Source organism: Oreochromis niloticus, linkage group LG11 (assembly GCF_001858045.2).
Source record: "Oreochromis niloticus isolate F11D_XX linkage group LG11, O_niloticus_UMD_NMBU, whole genome shotgun sequence".
Classification (NCBI taxonomy): domain Eukaryota; kingdom Metazoa; phylum Chordata; class Actinopteri; order Cichliformes; family Cichlidae; genus Oreochromis; species Oreochromis niloticus.
In genome coordinates, this window is record NC_031976.2 from 29958803 (window position 1) to 29976648 (window position 17846).

Consider the following 17846-nt stretch of genomic DNA (forward strand, 5'->3'; position numbering starts at 1 on the left):
ATGTTTAGTGATAGTATGTGCAGAGCTAGAAGTAATAATCGGATGTTGTAAAGAAAAAAGTAGTGATAGCACAATTTAAAAATACTCTAACGCGGTAGGCTAAAAATAGAAGGAAAAAAATCAGCACATTGTGCATGCATCAAAGGGGAAATGCTGATCTTGCAGAATTACTTGTTTTCAGGGTTTTGTGTCTTATATATTTAGCCAAATTTGTTATCCTTATGTTGCACCTGGTAGATATAAATACATGTAACCTGTAAGTAAGTAAATAAATAAATCAATTATGGCAAAAAAAAGTATAAGCCAGTGGAAATAACTGTGCCATTAACATGCAATCAATACCTTAATACAAATAAAGTTTTAAAAATTGATTTATTTATTGATGTATTTCCTTTTTTGTTATTTTCTCTTTGGAGAAACAGTTTTAAAGTTAATTAGTTCAGGTTTGAGATGTGTTTTCTCCTCATTTAGCTGTAAAAACGTCACATATATTCAACACAATGTATAAGTGTATGCATCAATTTTCAGTGCTGCATCGGAAATGATTCAAAATTCAGCATTTATGTAAAGTGCTGAATCTTGGGTTTACATCCACGCTCAATGAGAAAAGTTTGAATTGTTACCTGGTTGTTATCCTGCAGCTCTCCACTTTTGTTTAGTATACAGTCCTTAATTTGAATATTCATATAATAATTGAAAATACCTTTCTCTATAATATAAGTCAGCTTGCACTTGTTCAGACAGCATCACTGAATGTCTTTTCTTGTCAGTCTCATATATAGGAATTCAAATAGGGTATTATTATTACTGCTCCACATGGAAAAACCTTTGATTTAAACTTGGGCAGTTAGGTGAACGTTTGCAATCAGGAAAAGAAAGGCACCAGAACTCGTGCAGATCTACTGTTTATTTTAGGTGCCAATTTACATATTAACAAACTACTAAGTTCATTTTCCAAAGTCAAACCTTTTTGATAACTCTAAATAAAAAAAAAACAGTCCTTCATTTGAATTCTTTGTAACCAACAATCCTTTATACAGAATCTATTTCTCATTCCGAATTCTGAACATCTAAAGTGTACAGTATCATAATCTGTGAACTTTTTTACTTCTGTCTATTCAGCTTCTATATGTGAAGCCTGATCCAGCGGTTTAAATTTAGAGGTTTCAGTAGATCAACAGAGTTCTGGAAAGACAATTTATAGCGCTTCTGTTAAAATCCATTACATACTGATTCACATACATACATGATCACAGACCATATTACACACTGTTCTTGAAAACCTGTTGCAGAGAAATCAAGACCAACAATTTGATCTCTGAACATTGCAGAAACTCATCAACTTTAATTTGATATGCAGATTGCTCTGCACATATGGGAGTCACTAAGAAACTTATTCTTTTGACCTGTAAATGTAAGGTTCACACATTGCCTCAAGGAAATGGCTGCTATACAAATGGAATTACTGCATCTGTACAAACCCAGCACATAATAGATTTCAGAGAATGTAACAACCCTTCCATGTTTATATAACCACTTTTATGTAAGGACCAAGTTTGACTTGGCTAATCTGTTTGTGTTGATCAGCTTTACTTTTAATTCTAGAACTGTAAAAAGCATTACATCTTGGTGCATATCTGATCACTTCCTTTAATTTTTTGAGTGGATATGGTAAATCTAATGTAAGTGTTGCTGTTAATTTCTATTTAAGCATGTGGCGAGTGGAGTTTTCCAATAGGGTAAATTTTAACTCAATCAATTAGTTGTGGGCTCTCAGCAACTGATGATACAGCTGGCTCTCTGTGGGGGCCATAAGCAATCAGGTCATTGTGTTCACTGCCCTTTCCCATAACTTCAAAAGGTGTTGCTTCTCTAAAGCAGCAGCAAGTTTCTATCTCCTCCAAAAAGTATATAATGAGTGGAAACCAGTGCTGTTGTTTTTTCTCACTCTGTCTGAGGCATAAGCCCTTAAAACTCACAGCAGATCTGCCTAATCGGCTTGTGGCACACAGACTACAACACACTCACACACACAAACTCACACAAGTCTAACTGCTGCTGTAGCTAACACCCAGAGACTTGTAGCTTATGGCTTTTGTCACTGCTTTAAAAGTTTTGCCCTCCAGCACACAGAGTCAGCGGCTAACAGCTAACAAGACATGACTGCTGCCTGAGGCTGCCTGGCGAGCTGTTCCAAATCATTCCTGTGAACTTAACATCTCTCTCAGCACTCAGTCATGCTGTATGGAGCCTCTTTCTTCTTTTCTGCCTCCCCTATTCTCTTTGAGGTTTCCCTTGCTTCCAGCCCTCCCTGGCTGCTCCTTGCTTCCTGTCAGATTGTGTCTATTCGGGGTGGGAGGTGGGGGTGTTCAGGTTGCCCCTGGAGATGGGCAGGCTGATCCATTCTAGGTGGTGTGATGTGGGACTGGTGGGATGGGGTAGTGAGGATGTGCCGAGGGGCGACAGGAGTTTACTGTGGGGGTCCTTTCTTAGAGAAAATGGAGGGGTACAGTGGAGGTCAGTGTTTGACCAGTGATGGGCTGGAAAGTAGTTTTTGAATCCATTCTTAAATCTGAATGACAGCAGCAAAAAGAGGCAGTTTTAGACTGTGTGGTGAAAAGCTTTCGGTGCTACTGAGTTCCTTTGCATTTATTAATTTAGAATCATTTAATAAAAGTACTTATAAAATCTGTTTAAACTTCTTCTTTGTTCATAATTAATTTAGCCTCATATGACTTTAAAATCTGATGTCAGTTAGCATAAATATATATATGAAAATACTGAAAATACTTTTTAAAAAAGGGACAGTAACTTTAAACTGTACACAAACTGTATACAGCACTGTGAACAGGTTGCTATAAATTCAGCAGTAACTTACTGGAAGCTAGATACCAGTAAGATACTGTAAAAAACACATTTTTAATATGTTTTTATTTTTAATACAATTCTTGCAAATGAAATTACAGTACAGTGAATTAAATTTACAGCAACTTTACTGTAAATGCTATTACAAAAGGATGTTTTTGCTGTAAAAATGCAGTAGTAAAATATACATTATATATATATACATGAAATAACCTCTAAGCTGGTTTTGATTGTACAACTCAAGGTCCCAGTGTCTTTCAGAAGTGTAGCTTCTTCTACTGGTCACTAAAGCACACGCACTAGAGCTTTAATATGATTCAGTAAGAGAAAAAATTGTTTGATCCTCACTATTGTGTAAACTCTGCTTACAGCTTTGATGTTAACTAACATAAGTAGATTTGCATGTTCCTTACTGTAAATAAAAGAGCTAAGGAAAGCTAAATCCATCCATCCCCTTTGTACTGCCAGTACAGATCTGGGTCACAGGGGCAGCAGTCCAAGCAGAGAAGCCCAGACCTCTCTCTCCTCAGCCAACTCCTCCAGTTCTTTTGGGGAAATACAAACTCTTTCTCCAAAGTGAAAACGATCTCTAAGGGTGAGACTAAGACACCCTTTGGAAGCTCATTTTTACCCCTCATATCCATAATCTTATTATTTCATCTCATAGCCCATTCCCACCCTCATGCAGATCAGTAAATCAACAGCGAGACCCCAGACACTTGAAATCCTTGACTTGAAGCAGCACCTCATCTTCCTGAAATACCAAGTCCACACTTTTGCAGTTGAGAATCATAGTCTTACACCTGGAGGTGCTTATTCTCCTCGCTGCCATTTGTAAAAGGCTGGAGCACTGATGAACTTAACAGGATCGCATCATTTACAAACAGCTGAGGCAGTATTCCAACCCTAACACTGAAAAAAAACTACAAAAAGAGAAAAAGTGTGAAATAATTCTAAAAACTCTGAACTTAGCACTGCTGTCATAAACCTTCAGTGTGTCAAGCTGAGTGTAATTCAAAAGGTAGTTTTTCCTTGAAATTCACAATGACAGAACTCCAATGTCTTCTTTTTTGCAAACACTTAACTGTGGTTGATGCTCTAAAGATGCAGCAATGCAGTCAACCCGTTTACAGAAATGTCAGCATGTGTGCTGCACTTAGCTTTCTGCTGGAGCATCAACCCTCTCATCACATCCTGGGTAAAGTGACAAATGGGCCAAACTCTCACAAAGCTGGTGCAGTCCTTAAGAATGTAGTTCACCCCTTCTACCTCCTTCCTCCCTTCCAGCCTCAAATGACCTTTCCTGGCATACTTAGCGGTCAAACATCCTCTCTCTTGGCCCTCCCTGCATTTCCCTTAAGGTGAAGTCACTGACTATTCAGCCACTTGTGATGCCTGACTTTGCACTTCTGTTGTTGACCAGAATGCATCCATTGCCTGGGAAAAAAACACTTCTCTCTCTCTTATTATTTCGTCTTCTCTCTGTGTGTCTCTATAAACTTCATGCCCTGTGGAAATGTGGTCATGGTGGGAGGCTACACCCACAGAGCAGCTGAATTATCAAGTGAGGGAGACAGATAGCTGATAAGTTTAAAATGTAAAGCACAGTTTGCAGAAAGTTTCACATCAGTGTGATCTGAAGCTGAAATAAAATCAGCATGGAAGATGCAATTACTGTCTGATTTACTCAAGCTTGTTCAACTATTATAGAAGTTATTAATGTTAGAATTTGAAATGATCTTAATAGAATATCTCTTTGTGTGGATATATCCACTTCTTTTTTTTTCCTCTACAATATTTTCATGTTTTTATGCAACTTTTTAATCGTTGATACTCTATGTCAGACTTCTAAATCACTCACATCTCAGATTTTATCAGCAAGTCAAGCTAGCTGGTGTTGTGCTCATTTAATAAATCCTAGTTTTGTAGATGAGATGTTGATGTCCCAGTTATATTAAAAAAAAACAGCAACCAATGAGATTGTGGGTGAAATTGGAATTAGATTTGCTTTTGACAGCCTTAGGGCGTCATGCAAAGTGTTCTGCTTTTGGTTACTTTGCTCATCAAATGTGTGAACTCTTTAACAATAACACTAAGTAATACTACATATGCAAAATTGCCATTGACAGAACTGAGTTCATTCTATTTGGCCAGGAGATATTGAAGTCAGCCAGTCAGATAAGCTAATTGACTAAAAAAGTGTCAGACATCAGTGGAGCATTTCATTTGTGCAACTAAGTTTAAACTTTTTAAGATTATAGCTGGTGATCAAGCAGACATACAGTCCACATATTTTTGTAAAAAGTGCAATAGTAGTGTAATAGAATAGACAGACCTGAGTATCGTGCTTCGTAATTGGCATCGACACTGAAGCCAGCCCAGGCTTCGATGCTGATGCCAGCGACAGATGGGATTTCTTGAGGAGCAGCTGTTGGAGACCCTCCTTTATATTGATGATGTACCCCAAACAAAAGCAGGGGACAAGACTGTGTAGTGGTAAAAACATTAAGTTGCATAAAATAAAAATACTCATGTAAAATCAAACTTGTTTGAATTATCTAAATTACATTTATTTATTTATTTTTACCCACACCTTTTTATGTGCTGAGCTGTACTTTGGTAATCTTTATGTAACATGTAAATGTTTCTCAAGGGCACTCTTTCTCATATGACAAATCTTTAGTGTATGCTGAATTTTGCCTTTTCTTTTCTTTAGCCCATTCCCATTTAAGTTTAATGGATATGGGTACCTGTCAGTCTAAATCTCTGTTCGGTTAAATTGATTTGAACGGCCAGCTTTATCCCATGTGGCATTTCTGCCTTCAAAGCCTTCAAAGCCTTCATATTTATCCATTATAAGAGCCTTTGAGCGATTATTTATTAATCCTGTTTTGATTAGAACTCTGTCTCTGCTGAGACCCATAAAACAAACTTCAGTTTCTCTCGTCGTCACATGTTTAATACTCCTTTCAGTCAAAAGGAAATGTTCACTGACACAACTGTCTGATTCCAGAGTTGCACATTCATCTTCAGCTAAGGCAGACAGACAGTCCAGCTTCTTCTCCTCTCCACAGGCAACTTGTAAAAAGAGCTTGCATAAAAGATCTAAGAGTCTGAATGGACCATTTACTCTTATTCAGCCTCATTTATTTCCTCCTATTGAACCTTTCATTAATGCAGACCCGCGGGCGAAGTGTTGTCAGGTTTTGTCCCCTGTGGGAAGGAGTGACCTGCTCGGTTTCTGCTTGGTTGTGGTTGAATCATCTGGCCAATAATTTGCCATCTGTTGATAATTCTAACTAAAAAAAAAAGAAAAGGAAATAGAAGAGGTTTCAATTTAATTGTTGCTTTTTTTTCTCAACGTAGCTTTAGAAAGAAATTCCAAACTCATGAACTTTTTTCTTTGCTTTTTAAAAAACTGATTATAGGATTATTTCAAGTCCTAAGGCCACAAGCTGTTACAGTAGAAATTAAAGTATAATCAATAGCTGAGTTTGGGTCTTAACTTGCATGAAGAGTTCTTGAGGAAAGAATGTAATATTATAGCTCAGCAGCCTGTCTGCAACTCGTAATATAAAGGCCTTTTCCTCTTGGATAAAAGCCTTTCATACTTTGTTTGTTAGCTGCCATTGTGAAGAAAAAGCAGAAAGGAGATAACATAAAATGGTGTAACATACCCTTAGGTCTACCAAAAAATACAACAAAGGAAAACAGGACACCAAAAGCAAAACACAATATGCTCAGGGTAACGCGAGTGCTAATAATGGTAAATCTAGTTAAGCTGGAGGTTGGGTTTCAGTCTGACCCTCCAGGGAGTTTTCTAGAAATCAGAATTCAGCTCACACTCCACAGCTCCTGAAGTCTGACTCACAGCAGCCACAAAGCTCCAAGGACACACAGGCAGTCCTTCTCTCTGTCTCCTACACACACACACAGACTCACACACACTCAGACTCACACACACAGAGACTCACACACAAAAGCGAAAACACCCGGGTATATTTGCAAAGCTAGCTTTATGAGAACATTCATTCACATAATACGTTGCATAAAATAACCTTAACTATCACAACTAACAGTCTAACCGTGACTTGAAAAAAAGTCTGTTAAAAATTGATCCTAACCTTAACTGTAAAACCAAGTTTTAACTCTCAAACAGGCCTCGAAAGGGTTGTGAGAAGGTTGCCATTGTAATCGTAATTTGAAGACTAAACTCACATCAAGCTCATTCTAATAATAATAATAATAATAATGATAATTGTACACACCCACACATACGAGTTCAAAATATTTACCCAATATAACTAAAAGTTAGTAACACAAACAACAGTGCTGATGAAAATGTTTGTTTGTGACAGCTGGTCACAAACAAACATTTTTTTTAATTTAATCTGCACAACTGCTTGTTTTCACATTATTCATGATGACTCACAAGTTGTTGTTTCTGGGGGGTTTTAGAACGCCTAGGTGTAGTTTCCCATCAATATCATGAGTTACAGAAAAACAGAACAAATTTATTTATTAATTATTTTCTGATTCTACCCACAAATAGGATGATTCTTTTTTCCACATAGTCAATAGAAAATGTGTACAGAAATTGCAAAAAATGGTTGAAATACTCCACTAAATGCATTGCTAACAGCTGAAAATCATTTTCTTAGAATAAACAAATAAAACTATTAGCTATAAACACAATGAATCTGGCTAGCTATAGTAATGAAAAAAGCTGGAAATCATTAACTAAAAGTCAATGAGGTGAAACAGCTGAAACTGTTCTATCTCAGTGAATCATTATTCTTGGAGAATGCATCACTGAAGTATGCAGGCCCAGTCGTAGCCTCTCGTGGCTTTTAGTTTGTTCTTGAAGGTGTTGTTATAATAATATTATAAAAAGTCCTTTGTGTTTCCTATCTGCGGTGTTCTAAATTGTATCTTTTGTGGTTTGTGTCAGCATTACTTTTGATGGCTACACTCATCATTCTCTCATTTTTTCCAGCAAAGATGCTCATGTTATCCGCTCACTGGCTTTATTAGACCGTTTAAACATGATATGAAAGCAGGTGTCACAACTTGTCTGCTTTGAGTTTGATGAATCTCTCATATCAGTGCACCTCTTTTTTATTCTCTCCTTAGTGATACACTCATTTGGAGATACTTGCTGTCAGGTGTTGTGGAACAGCAGCTGCAGCTGTCTACAATGTTATGAACCAAGAATGCTTAAAAAAAAGAATAAAAATAGTGCACTCTAAAAGGTTGCCTTCAAGTTTTTTAGTGAGGCTGTATCTTTGGCACAAGAAGTCAAGTTCACACTGTTTTGTAGTTCTTTAAAAGCTGCATTTCAGCGGCTGACATCAAAAGTGTTTGACCCTTTCAAAAACGGGTAACTGCAGTTGTCATTTTTAGTAACAAATAAAAAGCTAACAACAAACAAAATAGAAACAAGAAAGAAAACTGAAGAAGTGTCAATGTTTTAAAAAGCTTTTCATCGGCTTGTGAAATTAGAGTTACCAAAGACATGCAAGCACTTAAATAGTTATGAATATTACATCATCCAGAGAGAAGAGAGATCCATTTTTACTGTTGGTTTTTTTTTTGGGCGCTTCTGTCAAAATCCTTCACAGGGCTAAAAACTACAGTCTTCTAGGTATCAACCCTCTTTGAAGCATATTATTATTATCTTTTTTTTTTTACATTTAAGTTTTTAGAAGCACTTACATACTATTTATAGTTTTTTGTCTTGGTGCTCCGCTGAGTATTTGGGATACAGTCACCTGGGAAGGCTCAGTGATGTATTTTAACAGTTTTTGGACAAAAATTGATTGAGAAAAAATGATAACATGTAAAGCATTAGAGTATTTCACAATAGTTTAATACAAAAAAATATGTTTTATTTGTTTTTATTAAGAAAAATAATGACAGTAATCCTTCCTGTGACAGAAACTTTGCTTCTTTCGCACTTCCACTCATCATTTATATTTAATTAGGAATTTTTGTTTGTTTGTTTGATGAAAAGTGTGGGATTTAAATTTAATGCACTGGGTACTGTAACTGAAAGTGAAGATAGGGTGTTAGGAAGTAGTATGGCTAAAAGACGTGTTGTTCAAACTGGAGAACTCCTTGTCATATTCAGGTTCACACATTATGTCCCTCTGTCTCCTTTCTTGTCTTTTACCCACAGGCTGGATGTGCCTCTGCGTGTGCTGCTGTGCGCCATCTGTTTCTTCGTCCTGCTATCGCCCTCTACTTCCCTCCATGAGCCTGGTATGCACCTCTCCCTCTCTATCTCCGTCACTTTCACCACTGCCAACCACTACTGACATCCACAGCTTCATTAAATCACGCCTGACCTCTAACATTTTAGGGCAGTACGGTCCTCTTTAATCATTTGATGTCATTTATTGTTTTTGCTGACATGCACCCAGTGGAGGCCATGCTCAAAGGTATCTGAGTGTTCCAGCTAAAAATCAAGGTTAATTGATACCGCTTTGTAAATGTAGCTCTTTTGTTGTGTCAGCAAAAGAATAAGAAAATTAAAGATAAAGTAATCAAATAGCTAATTTTTTATATCAACAGGCAATCCCTTAACTTTTCATCTAGTACCATCATCAGGGTGAGAGCTGTAACCGTATTTAGCTAACATTAGCATTTTGTTAAAACATCATTGTGTCTACGTTTAGTAGAAGTGGCTGAGTCATGTTTGTGTGTCCCTAATTTATATAATATTACTAAAACACAAATATTTACACAAATGTCCTCAATGAATAGTATGTATAATAACCCAAGAAGTAGCTCATTAGAATTGACCTTTTATGCTCATTTCTAGTTTCATTTGTTTCTTATTCTTGGACTCTTCTAGAGCAGCTTTATGTGATTCACATTTCCTGAGGTGAGGTGCACACCCTCAGCTCATGCACTGTCTGACAAACATGAATTAAATGTAATGTCTCCCTCTCTTTAAGTCAACTTTCCTCTGCTTTGGTGATTCTTGCAAACATAACAGCAGGTGGGTGATACTGTCGTGTTTACAGCCAGAGCTGTGTGTCCGAGATGAACACATTAGTATCCTTTTTTATACAGATAGGAGTAGAAGAAACTGTCTGAAACAGAGCATTCTGACCAGTCTAAACTCTGAGCTTTTTGCTCCCAGAGACACCGACACTGTTATTTAAAACCTCAGCCATGTTTCATACTTTGCCCACCAGAGTTTGGTTTTGAACTTACCAGTGACTCAATCACATCATTGTCTGCAAACATCACAGTCCACGGAGACTCCTGCCTGCCCACATCTGTCAGCCTGTCCATCATCATTGCAAAGAAGAAAGGGCTCGGAGACAATTTCTGATGTAATCTCGTGCCAACCTGGAATCCATCTGTCACATCTATCACACACCTCAGCACTGTCTCACCGTCCTCAGACATGTTCTGCACCAACCTCAAATACTTTTCTGTCACTTCTAACTTCCTCACACAATACCACAGTTCCCCTCTTGGCACCCTATCGTATGCTTTCTCTAGATACACAAAGAAACAGTGAAGCTCCTTCTGACCTTCTCTGTACTTCTCTGTCAACACTGTCAAAGCAAACATCACATCTGTAATGCATGAAGCCATATTACCCCTTACTGATCGTCACCTCTCTCCTTAACCTAGCTTCGACACCTCTGTCACATCTCTTCATGGTATGGCTCATCAACTTTATCCCATCTGTAGTTATTACAGCTCTGCACATCACCCTTGTCCTTGAAAATCGGTACCAGTTCACTTCTCCACTCCTCAGGCATCCTCTCACTCTCCAAATTTGTGTTCAGAAATCTGGTTTAAAAGTCCACTACCCTCTCTCTGAGACATCTCCATACCACCACAGGCATGTCCTCTGGACAAATCACCTTTCTAGTCTTCAAGTTGCCCCCAGTTGCTTTGTACTAACCGTTTCCTCCATTTAGCTTATTCTCTCTCTCATTTTCATTCATAAGTTCCTCAAACTACTCCTTACACACTCTTAATACACTCTCTTCACTTGTTAGTATGTTACCATCTATATCCTTAATCATCCTAACCTCCAGCACATCCTTTCCAGTTCAGTCTATCTAGCCAAATGGTGCAAATCTAGTTATCCTTCCTTAGTCTCCAGCCTCACATAAAAAGCCTTTTTCATTTTTTTACCACCTCTCTATTTGCTGTAAACCATAGCCTCGAATTACTCCTATCCACTTTCTTCATCTCCTTGACTATCCTACTTTTTCTTTGCCAAAATCTTCCATTCAATGCTTATCTGTACTTTCTCATTCCATCACCAAGTCTCCTTATCAACTTTCCTTTGTCCAAAGAATATACAAAACACCTTCTTGGCAGTTTCCTTCATCACTTCATCTGGTAACTCTACCATATCACCCAATTTCTTCCTCCTTGAATTCCCTGCAACAGTCTTCCTTCTTCAACTTCCACCATTTAATCCTTGGATCTACCTTCACTCGCTACCTCTTCTTCACGTCCAAGGTCACCCTACGCCTAGTTACATTTTCCCCTGAATCCACCTTGAAATATGTGTTCACTACAGCCACATCACTGCTCTCTACTGCTTCAGTGGTAGATAATGCAGAGATCGTGGTAGTGAAGGTGAATGAGTTTAAATGCCTGGGGTCAGCCGTTGCATAAAAGAGGTGAAGAAGAGAGTGTGTCAAGGGTGATATGTGACAGAAGGATAGCAGCAAGAGTGAAAAAGGACAGTTTAGAAGATGGCAGTGAGACCTACATACTATGATGCATGGTTTGGATATGGTAGCAAAAAGACAGGAGGTAAAGCTAAAGGTAGCAGAGTTGTACAGTGACCAGATATGAATATATAAGAGGGGCATAAGGTTGAGGATTTTAGAGACAAAGTTAGAAAGGCATGGTTCTTAGGGTTTGGATATGTGCAAAGGAGGGATAATGAAGAGTCATGGATGTAGTAAAGGAAGACATACAGAGGTGATGGAAGACAATGCTAGGAAAAGACTGAGTTGCAGGCAATCCCTAAAGGGACAAGGGACAAAACTGGGAGTTCTAAAGCTGCTCTGTCTTTATGTCTGTGCTTAACACACAAACATGACAGTGGTCTTGACCTTCTCATCTGATTCTTATCAAAAAAAAATTAGAGTGCATTACAAAAGGTCACTTGTTACTTTAAAGCTTGCCTCTTCTCAGATGATTCGAAGCTTCTCCATGTAACCATCCCCGCCACCCAACCTGTGTTTGCGGTGCTCGGTGGCTCTCTGACTTTACCCTGCCTGGTGTCTCTGGCACACCCTCCGCCATCCCCCTCTACCAATGGTCGCCACGCCGTGCTGTCTGTCCCCCGGATTAAATGGAGTGTCCTGAATCATGGCATGGAGACAGAGATCCTGGTGGCCCGTGGTGACAGAGTGAGGGTCAGCGAGGCCTACAAGGAACGGGCCTCTCTGTTCAACTATGCCTACTCCCCCGCTGACCTCACCCTGCGTCTTGAGAGCGTGAGGCAGAACGACACTGGCTTTTACCGCTGTGAGGTGCAGCAAGGTCTCGAGGATGCTAATGATGTTGTGCAGGTCAAGGTCAAAGGTGAGACATACATATATATTTTTATCAGTCTGTCAGTCAAGAACATAATATAATGTTGTCAATAAATGAACATACTAAGAATTTCACTTTTAAAATTAAGCTGCACTTAAATTGTTTATGAATTAATGGCCATGGACCAAATACCATGAACATGTGCAGTGAGTTCTGAAGTCATTTTAGAAATATACTGTTCCTTCTACTTTACTCTTAGCTGCTTTCACACAGTGAATAGAATAGAATAGAATAGAATTCCACTTTATTGTCATTGCACATGTCACAGGTACAAGGCAACGAAATGCAGTTTGCATCCATCCAGAAGTGCTTTAGCCATGATATAGATATATTACAATATATATTAGCAATAATATAGATATGTAAGTATATTACAGAAATGGGTCTATTATGGTATGTTATAATGTACACGGTATGAAGTATGTTATGAATATTCTATAACTATAAGTATGTACAGGCTGTGGTGAGTACAAGCTATGTACAGGCTATAAATATGAAAAATATACATAATATGAAATAAAAAAAAAACTATACAGAAATATGAGATATACAGCTATACAGAAATGGGAACTATGCAAGTTATAAAGAGTTGTAGAATTATAAATTATCGTATTGTACAGAATGATTATTTACACAGAATTATACAGTAGTGCAGTTAAGATAAGTGAGATATGTGGATAATTTCTACAGAGGCCATATAAAGTGTTAGTGGTTGTGAGTGGTGGTTCGGTCCATGTTATTATTGTGTGTTTGAGGGTACGGTTGTCCATTGTGTGTGTGTGTAGGTGGTTGTGGGTGTGTGTATGTTCAGTCCATGAGTTTAATGTGGGTCAGATGTCAGGAGGCAGAGTTCAGGAGTCTGACAGCTGTGGGGAAGAAGCTGTTCCGGTACCTGGTGGTCTTAGTCTGGAGGCTCCTGTAGCGCCTCCCAGAGGGCAGGAGGGTGAAGAGTCCATGTGATGGGTGACTGGGGTCTTTGATGATTTTCCCAGCCCTTTGCAGACACCGCTTCCTGTAGATGTCCTTTATGGCAGGAAGTGGTGCTCCGGCAATGCGCTGGGCAGTTTTCATGACCCTCTGCAACGCCTTCCGGTCCGAGGCAGAGCAGTTCCCGTACCAGACTGTTATACAGTTGGTCAGGATGCTCTCGATGATGCAGCGATAGAAGTTCACCAGGATGTCTGAGGACAGGTGGTTCTTCCTCAGAGTCCTCAAGAAGAAGAGGCGCTGGTGAGCCTTCTTGACCAGCTTGGAGCAGTTGGTCGTCCAGATGAGATCCTCGGAGATGTGGACTCCCAGGAACTTGAAGCTGCTCACACGCTCCACAGCCGTCCCCTTAATGTGGATGGGTGGATGTGGGTCAGCATTCCTCCTGTAGTCCACGATGAGCTCCTTGGTCTTCTCAGTGTTAAGCAGCAGGTTGTTTGTGTCGCACCACTCAGCCAGACAATCCTCCCCCTCCCTGTAGGCGGCCTCATCGGCCAATCACCGTGGTGTCATCTGCAAACTTAATGATGGTGTTAGAACCATCGGCAGGTCTGCAGTCGTGGGTGAAGAGGGAGTAGAGAAAGGGCTCATCACACAGCCCTGTGGTACACCGGTGTTCATTGTGATTGTTGATGAGCAGCGGTTATCCAGCCGGACATGTTGGGGGCGGTTGGTCAGGAAGTCCAGTAACCATTTGCACATGAGGGAACTGATGCCCAGGTCTGTCAGTTTCCTGATGAGTTGTGAGGGGAGGATTGTATTGAACGCTGAACTGAAGTCTATGAACAACATTCTGGCGTAGGTGTTGTTATTGTCCAGGTATGAGAGGACAGAGTGCAGTGTGATGGAGACTGCATCCTCTGTGCTCCTGTTCTGGTGGTATGCGAATTGGTGGGAGTCCAGGGTGGGGGGGGGGAGACAGGATTTGAAGTGTGCTAGGACCAGCTGCTCTAAGCACTTAGTGATGATGGGGGTGAGTGCTACTGGGCAGTAGTCATTGAGGCTAGATGGGTTGGAGTTTTTGGGTATCGGGACGATGGAGGTGGATGTGAGGCAGGCTGGTACCACAGCGTGGGCCAAGGACAGATTGAATATGTCTGTGAGCACTCCTGCAAGCTCCCCAGAACACGCTCTGAGAACACGCCCGGGGATGCCATCAGGACCTGCAGCCTTGTGGACATTGATCCTGCTCAGCACTGCTCCTACATTGGTGGGGGAGAGAGTCAGAGGTTGGTGGTCTGGCGTCATGTCTGCTTTGGTTGTGGTTGTGGGGTTCCCTCGCTCAAAACCAGCATAAAAGTTGTTCAGCTCGTTTTGAATAACATGCAAACGTAATTTCTATCAGTGATAGTCGTGAATCTGTTGGAAACAGTGACTTATTTACACATCTGATGGTTAAAGAGAAAAAAAATATTTATATGGAGTCAAAGTTTTGCTACCTGTTTTTATCTTTTTTGCTGCTAAATGGTCCTACTTTTAACAGTATAATGATATATACTAGACAGATATCGCCCCAGCATCATGTGTCCATGGATGTTGTTTTCTGAGCTAAATCCAGTCTTTGGTCTCAACACTCTACAGGGAACGATTGAATTAAACATAATTCCAATCATTTAAGGCTAGAATCAGGTTAACTTTGGTTCAGAGGTGAAAGTTTAGCAGATTTGGAGTTTATATCTAGCTGTTGTCAAGAAATTTGTGCACGGGGAGTTTATTTGACGTGCCTGTAGTGGAGTCTGACTTTATGTAAAGAGATGACTTTTTGGGAACCTGAGGGTTTTTCACGTTCCCTTTTTAAATAAATATCAACATTTTTTTAGATGAATGGCAAATACATCTCCTTCAATGTATTTTTAGTACATTTTGCTGTGCGTGATGCTTTTCAAAGCACGACTTTTTTACACAGACAAGAAAAAAGACTTTTGTACTAAAATAAACAGAGCGAACCACATCATGTAGTTATTCTACAAGCAATAATGTCACAATGACAAGTAAAATAGTGAAATGACCTTGCCCAGGCATGAGTGAGTCGGTGCTGTAAGTCAGGTGTGTCTTGACTCCGAGTCAAAGAAAAGTGTTCCAGTCAATACGATGAAAAGGAATAAGGTCAACCATTCCCTAAAGAACAGAAGAAAAGCAGTTTCTCTCCTGTTTCTGTATCAATAGTATGCACAGTTCCAGCATGTGTGATGAATGACTTTGCCCTCTCAAATCAATACAATATGGATATTCTGACCACAGTAATTTGTGAGCCAATATATCAGGCTCTGAATTCTGCTTTTACGAAGTTTGCATTAAATAATGACAAGAATTCCATTGTATTGCTCACTAAGATCACAATAAGGTTGGGCTGTTGGGATGTAAATTTAAGGAAATAAACCAGCTTCTTCTTATAGTTAACAGAAGAAAGGAATTCAGTTCAGATTTCATTTAATTAATTTAAAGGGGACATGAAACACTACACATATAAAGGTTAATATACACCACTGAGCCCTGCTCTCAAAAACCGACGTAGATTTAATGCTGGATTAAAGCTGGATAAGTCCTTAAAGTCAAAGTTTACCACCGTCTTCTAGTTGGATGGTTGGCTGCGGCTCATAGACTTACATTAGTCCTTGTTTTCCACTGAGTTATTGATTCTATCACTATTTAGCTAACATAAACTAAGTCTATTAGCCACAACCAACCAACCGCATGATGTCATGACACACGCACTGACACAAGATGGTGGTAAACATGTTTTTAAAACTTTAAGCACTTATTTCTTAAAACCAGCTTCACAGACAGTGTTACACTTATGTCTGTTTTAACAGCAGGGCTCAACGGTGTATATTAGCCTTTATATGTGTAGCGTTTCATGTCCCCTTTTAATGTCCAAGACAAAGCCCAATCATGGGGAATACAACATGCAGCCCATCTTTTGTTTTAGTGGTGCCATTCTCAGCATGTAGCCAAGCAGCATATGCTCAGCGGAAGCCAATTAAGCTTAAAAATACTTATGTTTTGGAACAGCAACTGATGGTCAATGAGACCATCTTACAGGAATCTTAAAGCTAAGTCAAAAGATTAAACTGCAAAGTGCATTCTATCACAGTTAGTGAAGTTAGTTTTTTATAATTTTATGATTTTATTTTATCATGTTGATAATGTGCTCTGCAATAATGTAAAAGTCTTTGCAAAATCTGTTTATGTGAGTGCTTGTTTAGTATTACATGTTTTACAAGATCTGCACAGATCTCGCAAAGCTTTCCTTTTTTTTTTGCAGGAGTGGTGTTTCACTACCGTGATGCATCCAGTCGCTATGCTTTTACCTTTGAGCAGGCTAAAGAGGCTTGTGAGGACATCGGGGCTGACATCGCCACCCCAGAGCAACTACTTGCTGCTTATAACAGCGGATATGAGCAGTGTGATGCAGGCTGGCTCTCAGACCACTCTGTGAGGTGAGGACCTGGTATTTTAAGGCCTTTTAAGCATTTTATTTAAATTAATTCAAGGTTGTTTTCAGCGAACATTTGCAATCAATCCAAATCCTTTCTTCAGCTCCAAACAAACATCAGGCCTGACATTGTAGATTGACTTGTTGTTTTCTATGTAGAAAAAAGAGCATTTAGTGTAGAGGTCAGTCATTCTGGGGATGATAGTGCTCCACTCAGACAGCTAATATTTGATATGCTCTCCACATTATAACACAGAGATCATCAAGTACCCGAGAGTCACTTATCTGATCTCAAACCAGACATTTCAGCTCTTCAAGACCTACTCACGAATGTACTTACACAAGTGCCATGTTTAGAGTGCTGCCATTAGAGAAGAAGCGGTGCTTCAGTGATGTTTGGCATTTCCATCCACAGATATCCCATTCAGATGCCAAGAGAGGGCTGTTTTGGAGACATGGATGCCTTGCCAGGAGTGAGGAACTATGGACTATTAGAGCCTGATGAGCTGTATGACGTGTACTGCTATGTGGAGAATATTCACGGTAAGACAACTGTTAAATGATCAAAAATACCAAAAGTATAGCCTTTGTGATAATTGCCTGCTTTATTAGACCTAGTATGTAAAACTGTAGCAAAAGTAACATGTCAACGTTACTGTTTCTCTGTATCAAAGGTGAGGTGTTCCATGGCTCCACCCCCCAGCGTTTCACCTTTGGTGAGGCAAAGGCCTACTGTCTCAGTCATGGTGCAGAGTTGGCCACCACTGCTCAGCTTTATGCAGCTTGGAATGACGGACTAAATCACTGCAGCCCAGGATGGCTGGCAGACGGGAGTGTGCGGTACCCCATTGTCACCCCTAGAGAGCGCTGTGGAGGTGGTGAACCTGGGGTCAGAACCGTTTACAGATACAGCAACCAGACGGGCTTTCCTGAGACCCACTCTCGACATGATGTCTACTGCTTCAGAAGT

General features: G+C 39.7%; 1 protein-coding gene across 2 annotated transcripts in view; it reads left to right on the forward strand.

The window, feature by feature from the left end:
* The window catches only part of bcan (brevican), a 28407-nt gene that overhangs the window by 504 nt on the left and 10057 nt on the right, over positions 1 to 17846 (forward strand). Inside the window, exons 2-6 of one of the 2 annotated variants that reach the window (XM_013264845.3) lie at positions 9044 to 9126; positions 12034 to 12441; positions 16706 to 16880; positions 17292 to 17419; positions 17551 to 17844. In XM_013264845.3, the coding sequence (XP_013120299.1) occupies positions 9044 to 9126; positions 12034 to 12441; positions 16706 to 16880; positions 17292 to 17419; positions 17551 to 17844 (1088 nt within the window). The remainder of the gene's footprint in view (positions 1 to 9043; positions 9127 to 12033; positions 12442 to 16705; positions 16881 to 17291; positions 17420 to 17550; positions 17845 to 17846) is intronic. The other variant, XM_005472778.4, reaches the window with a different exon arrangement.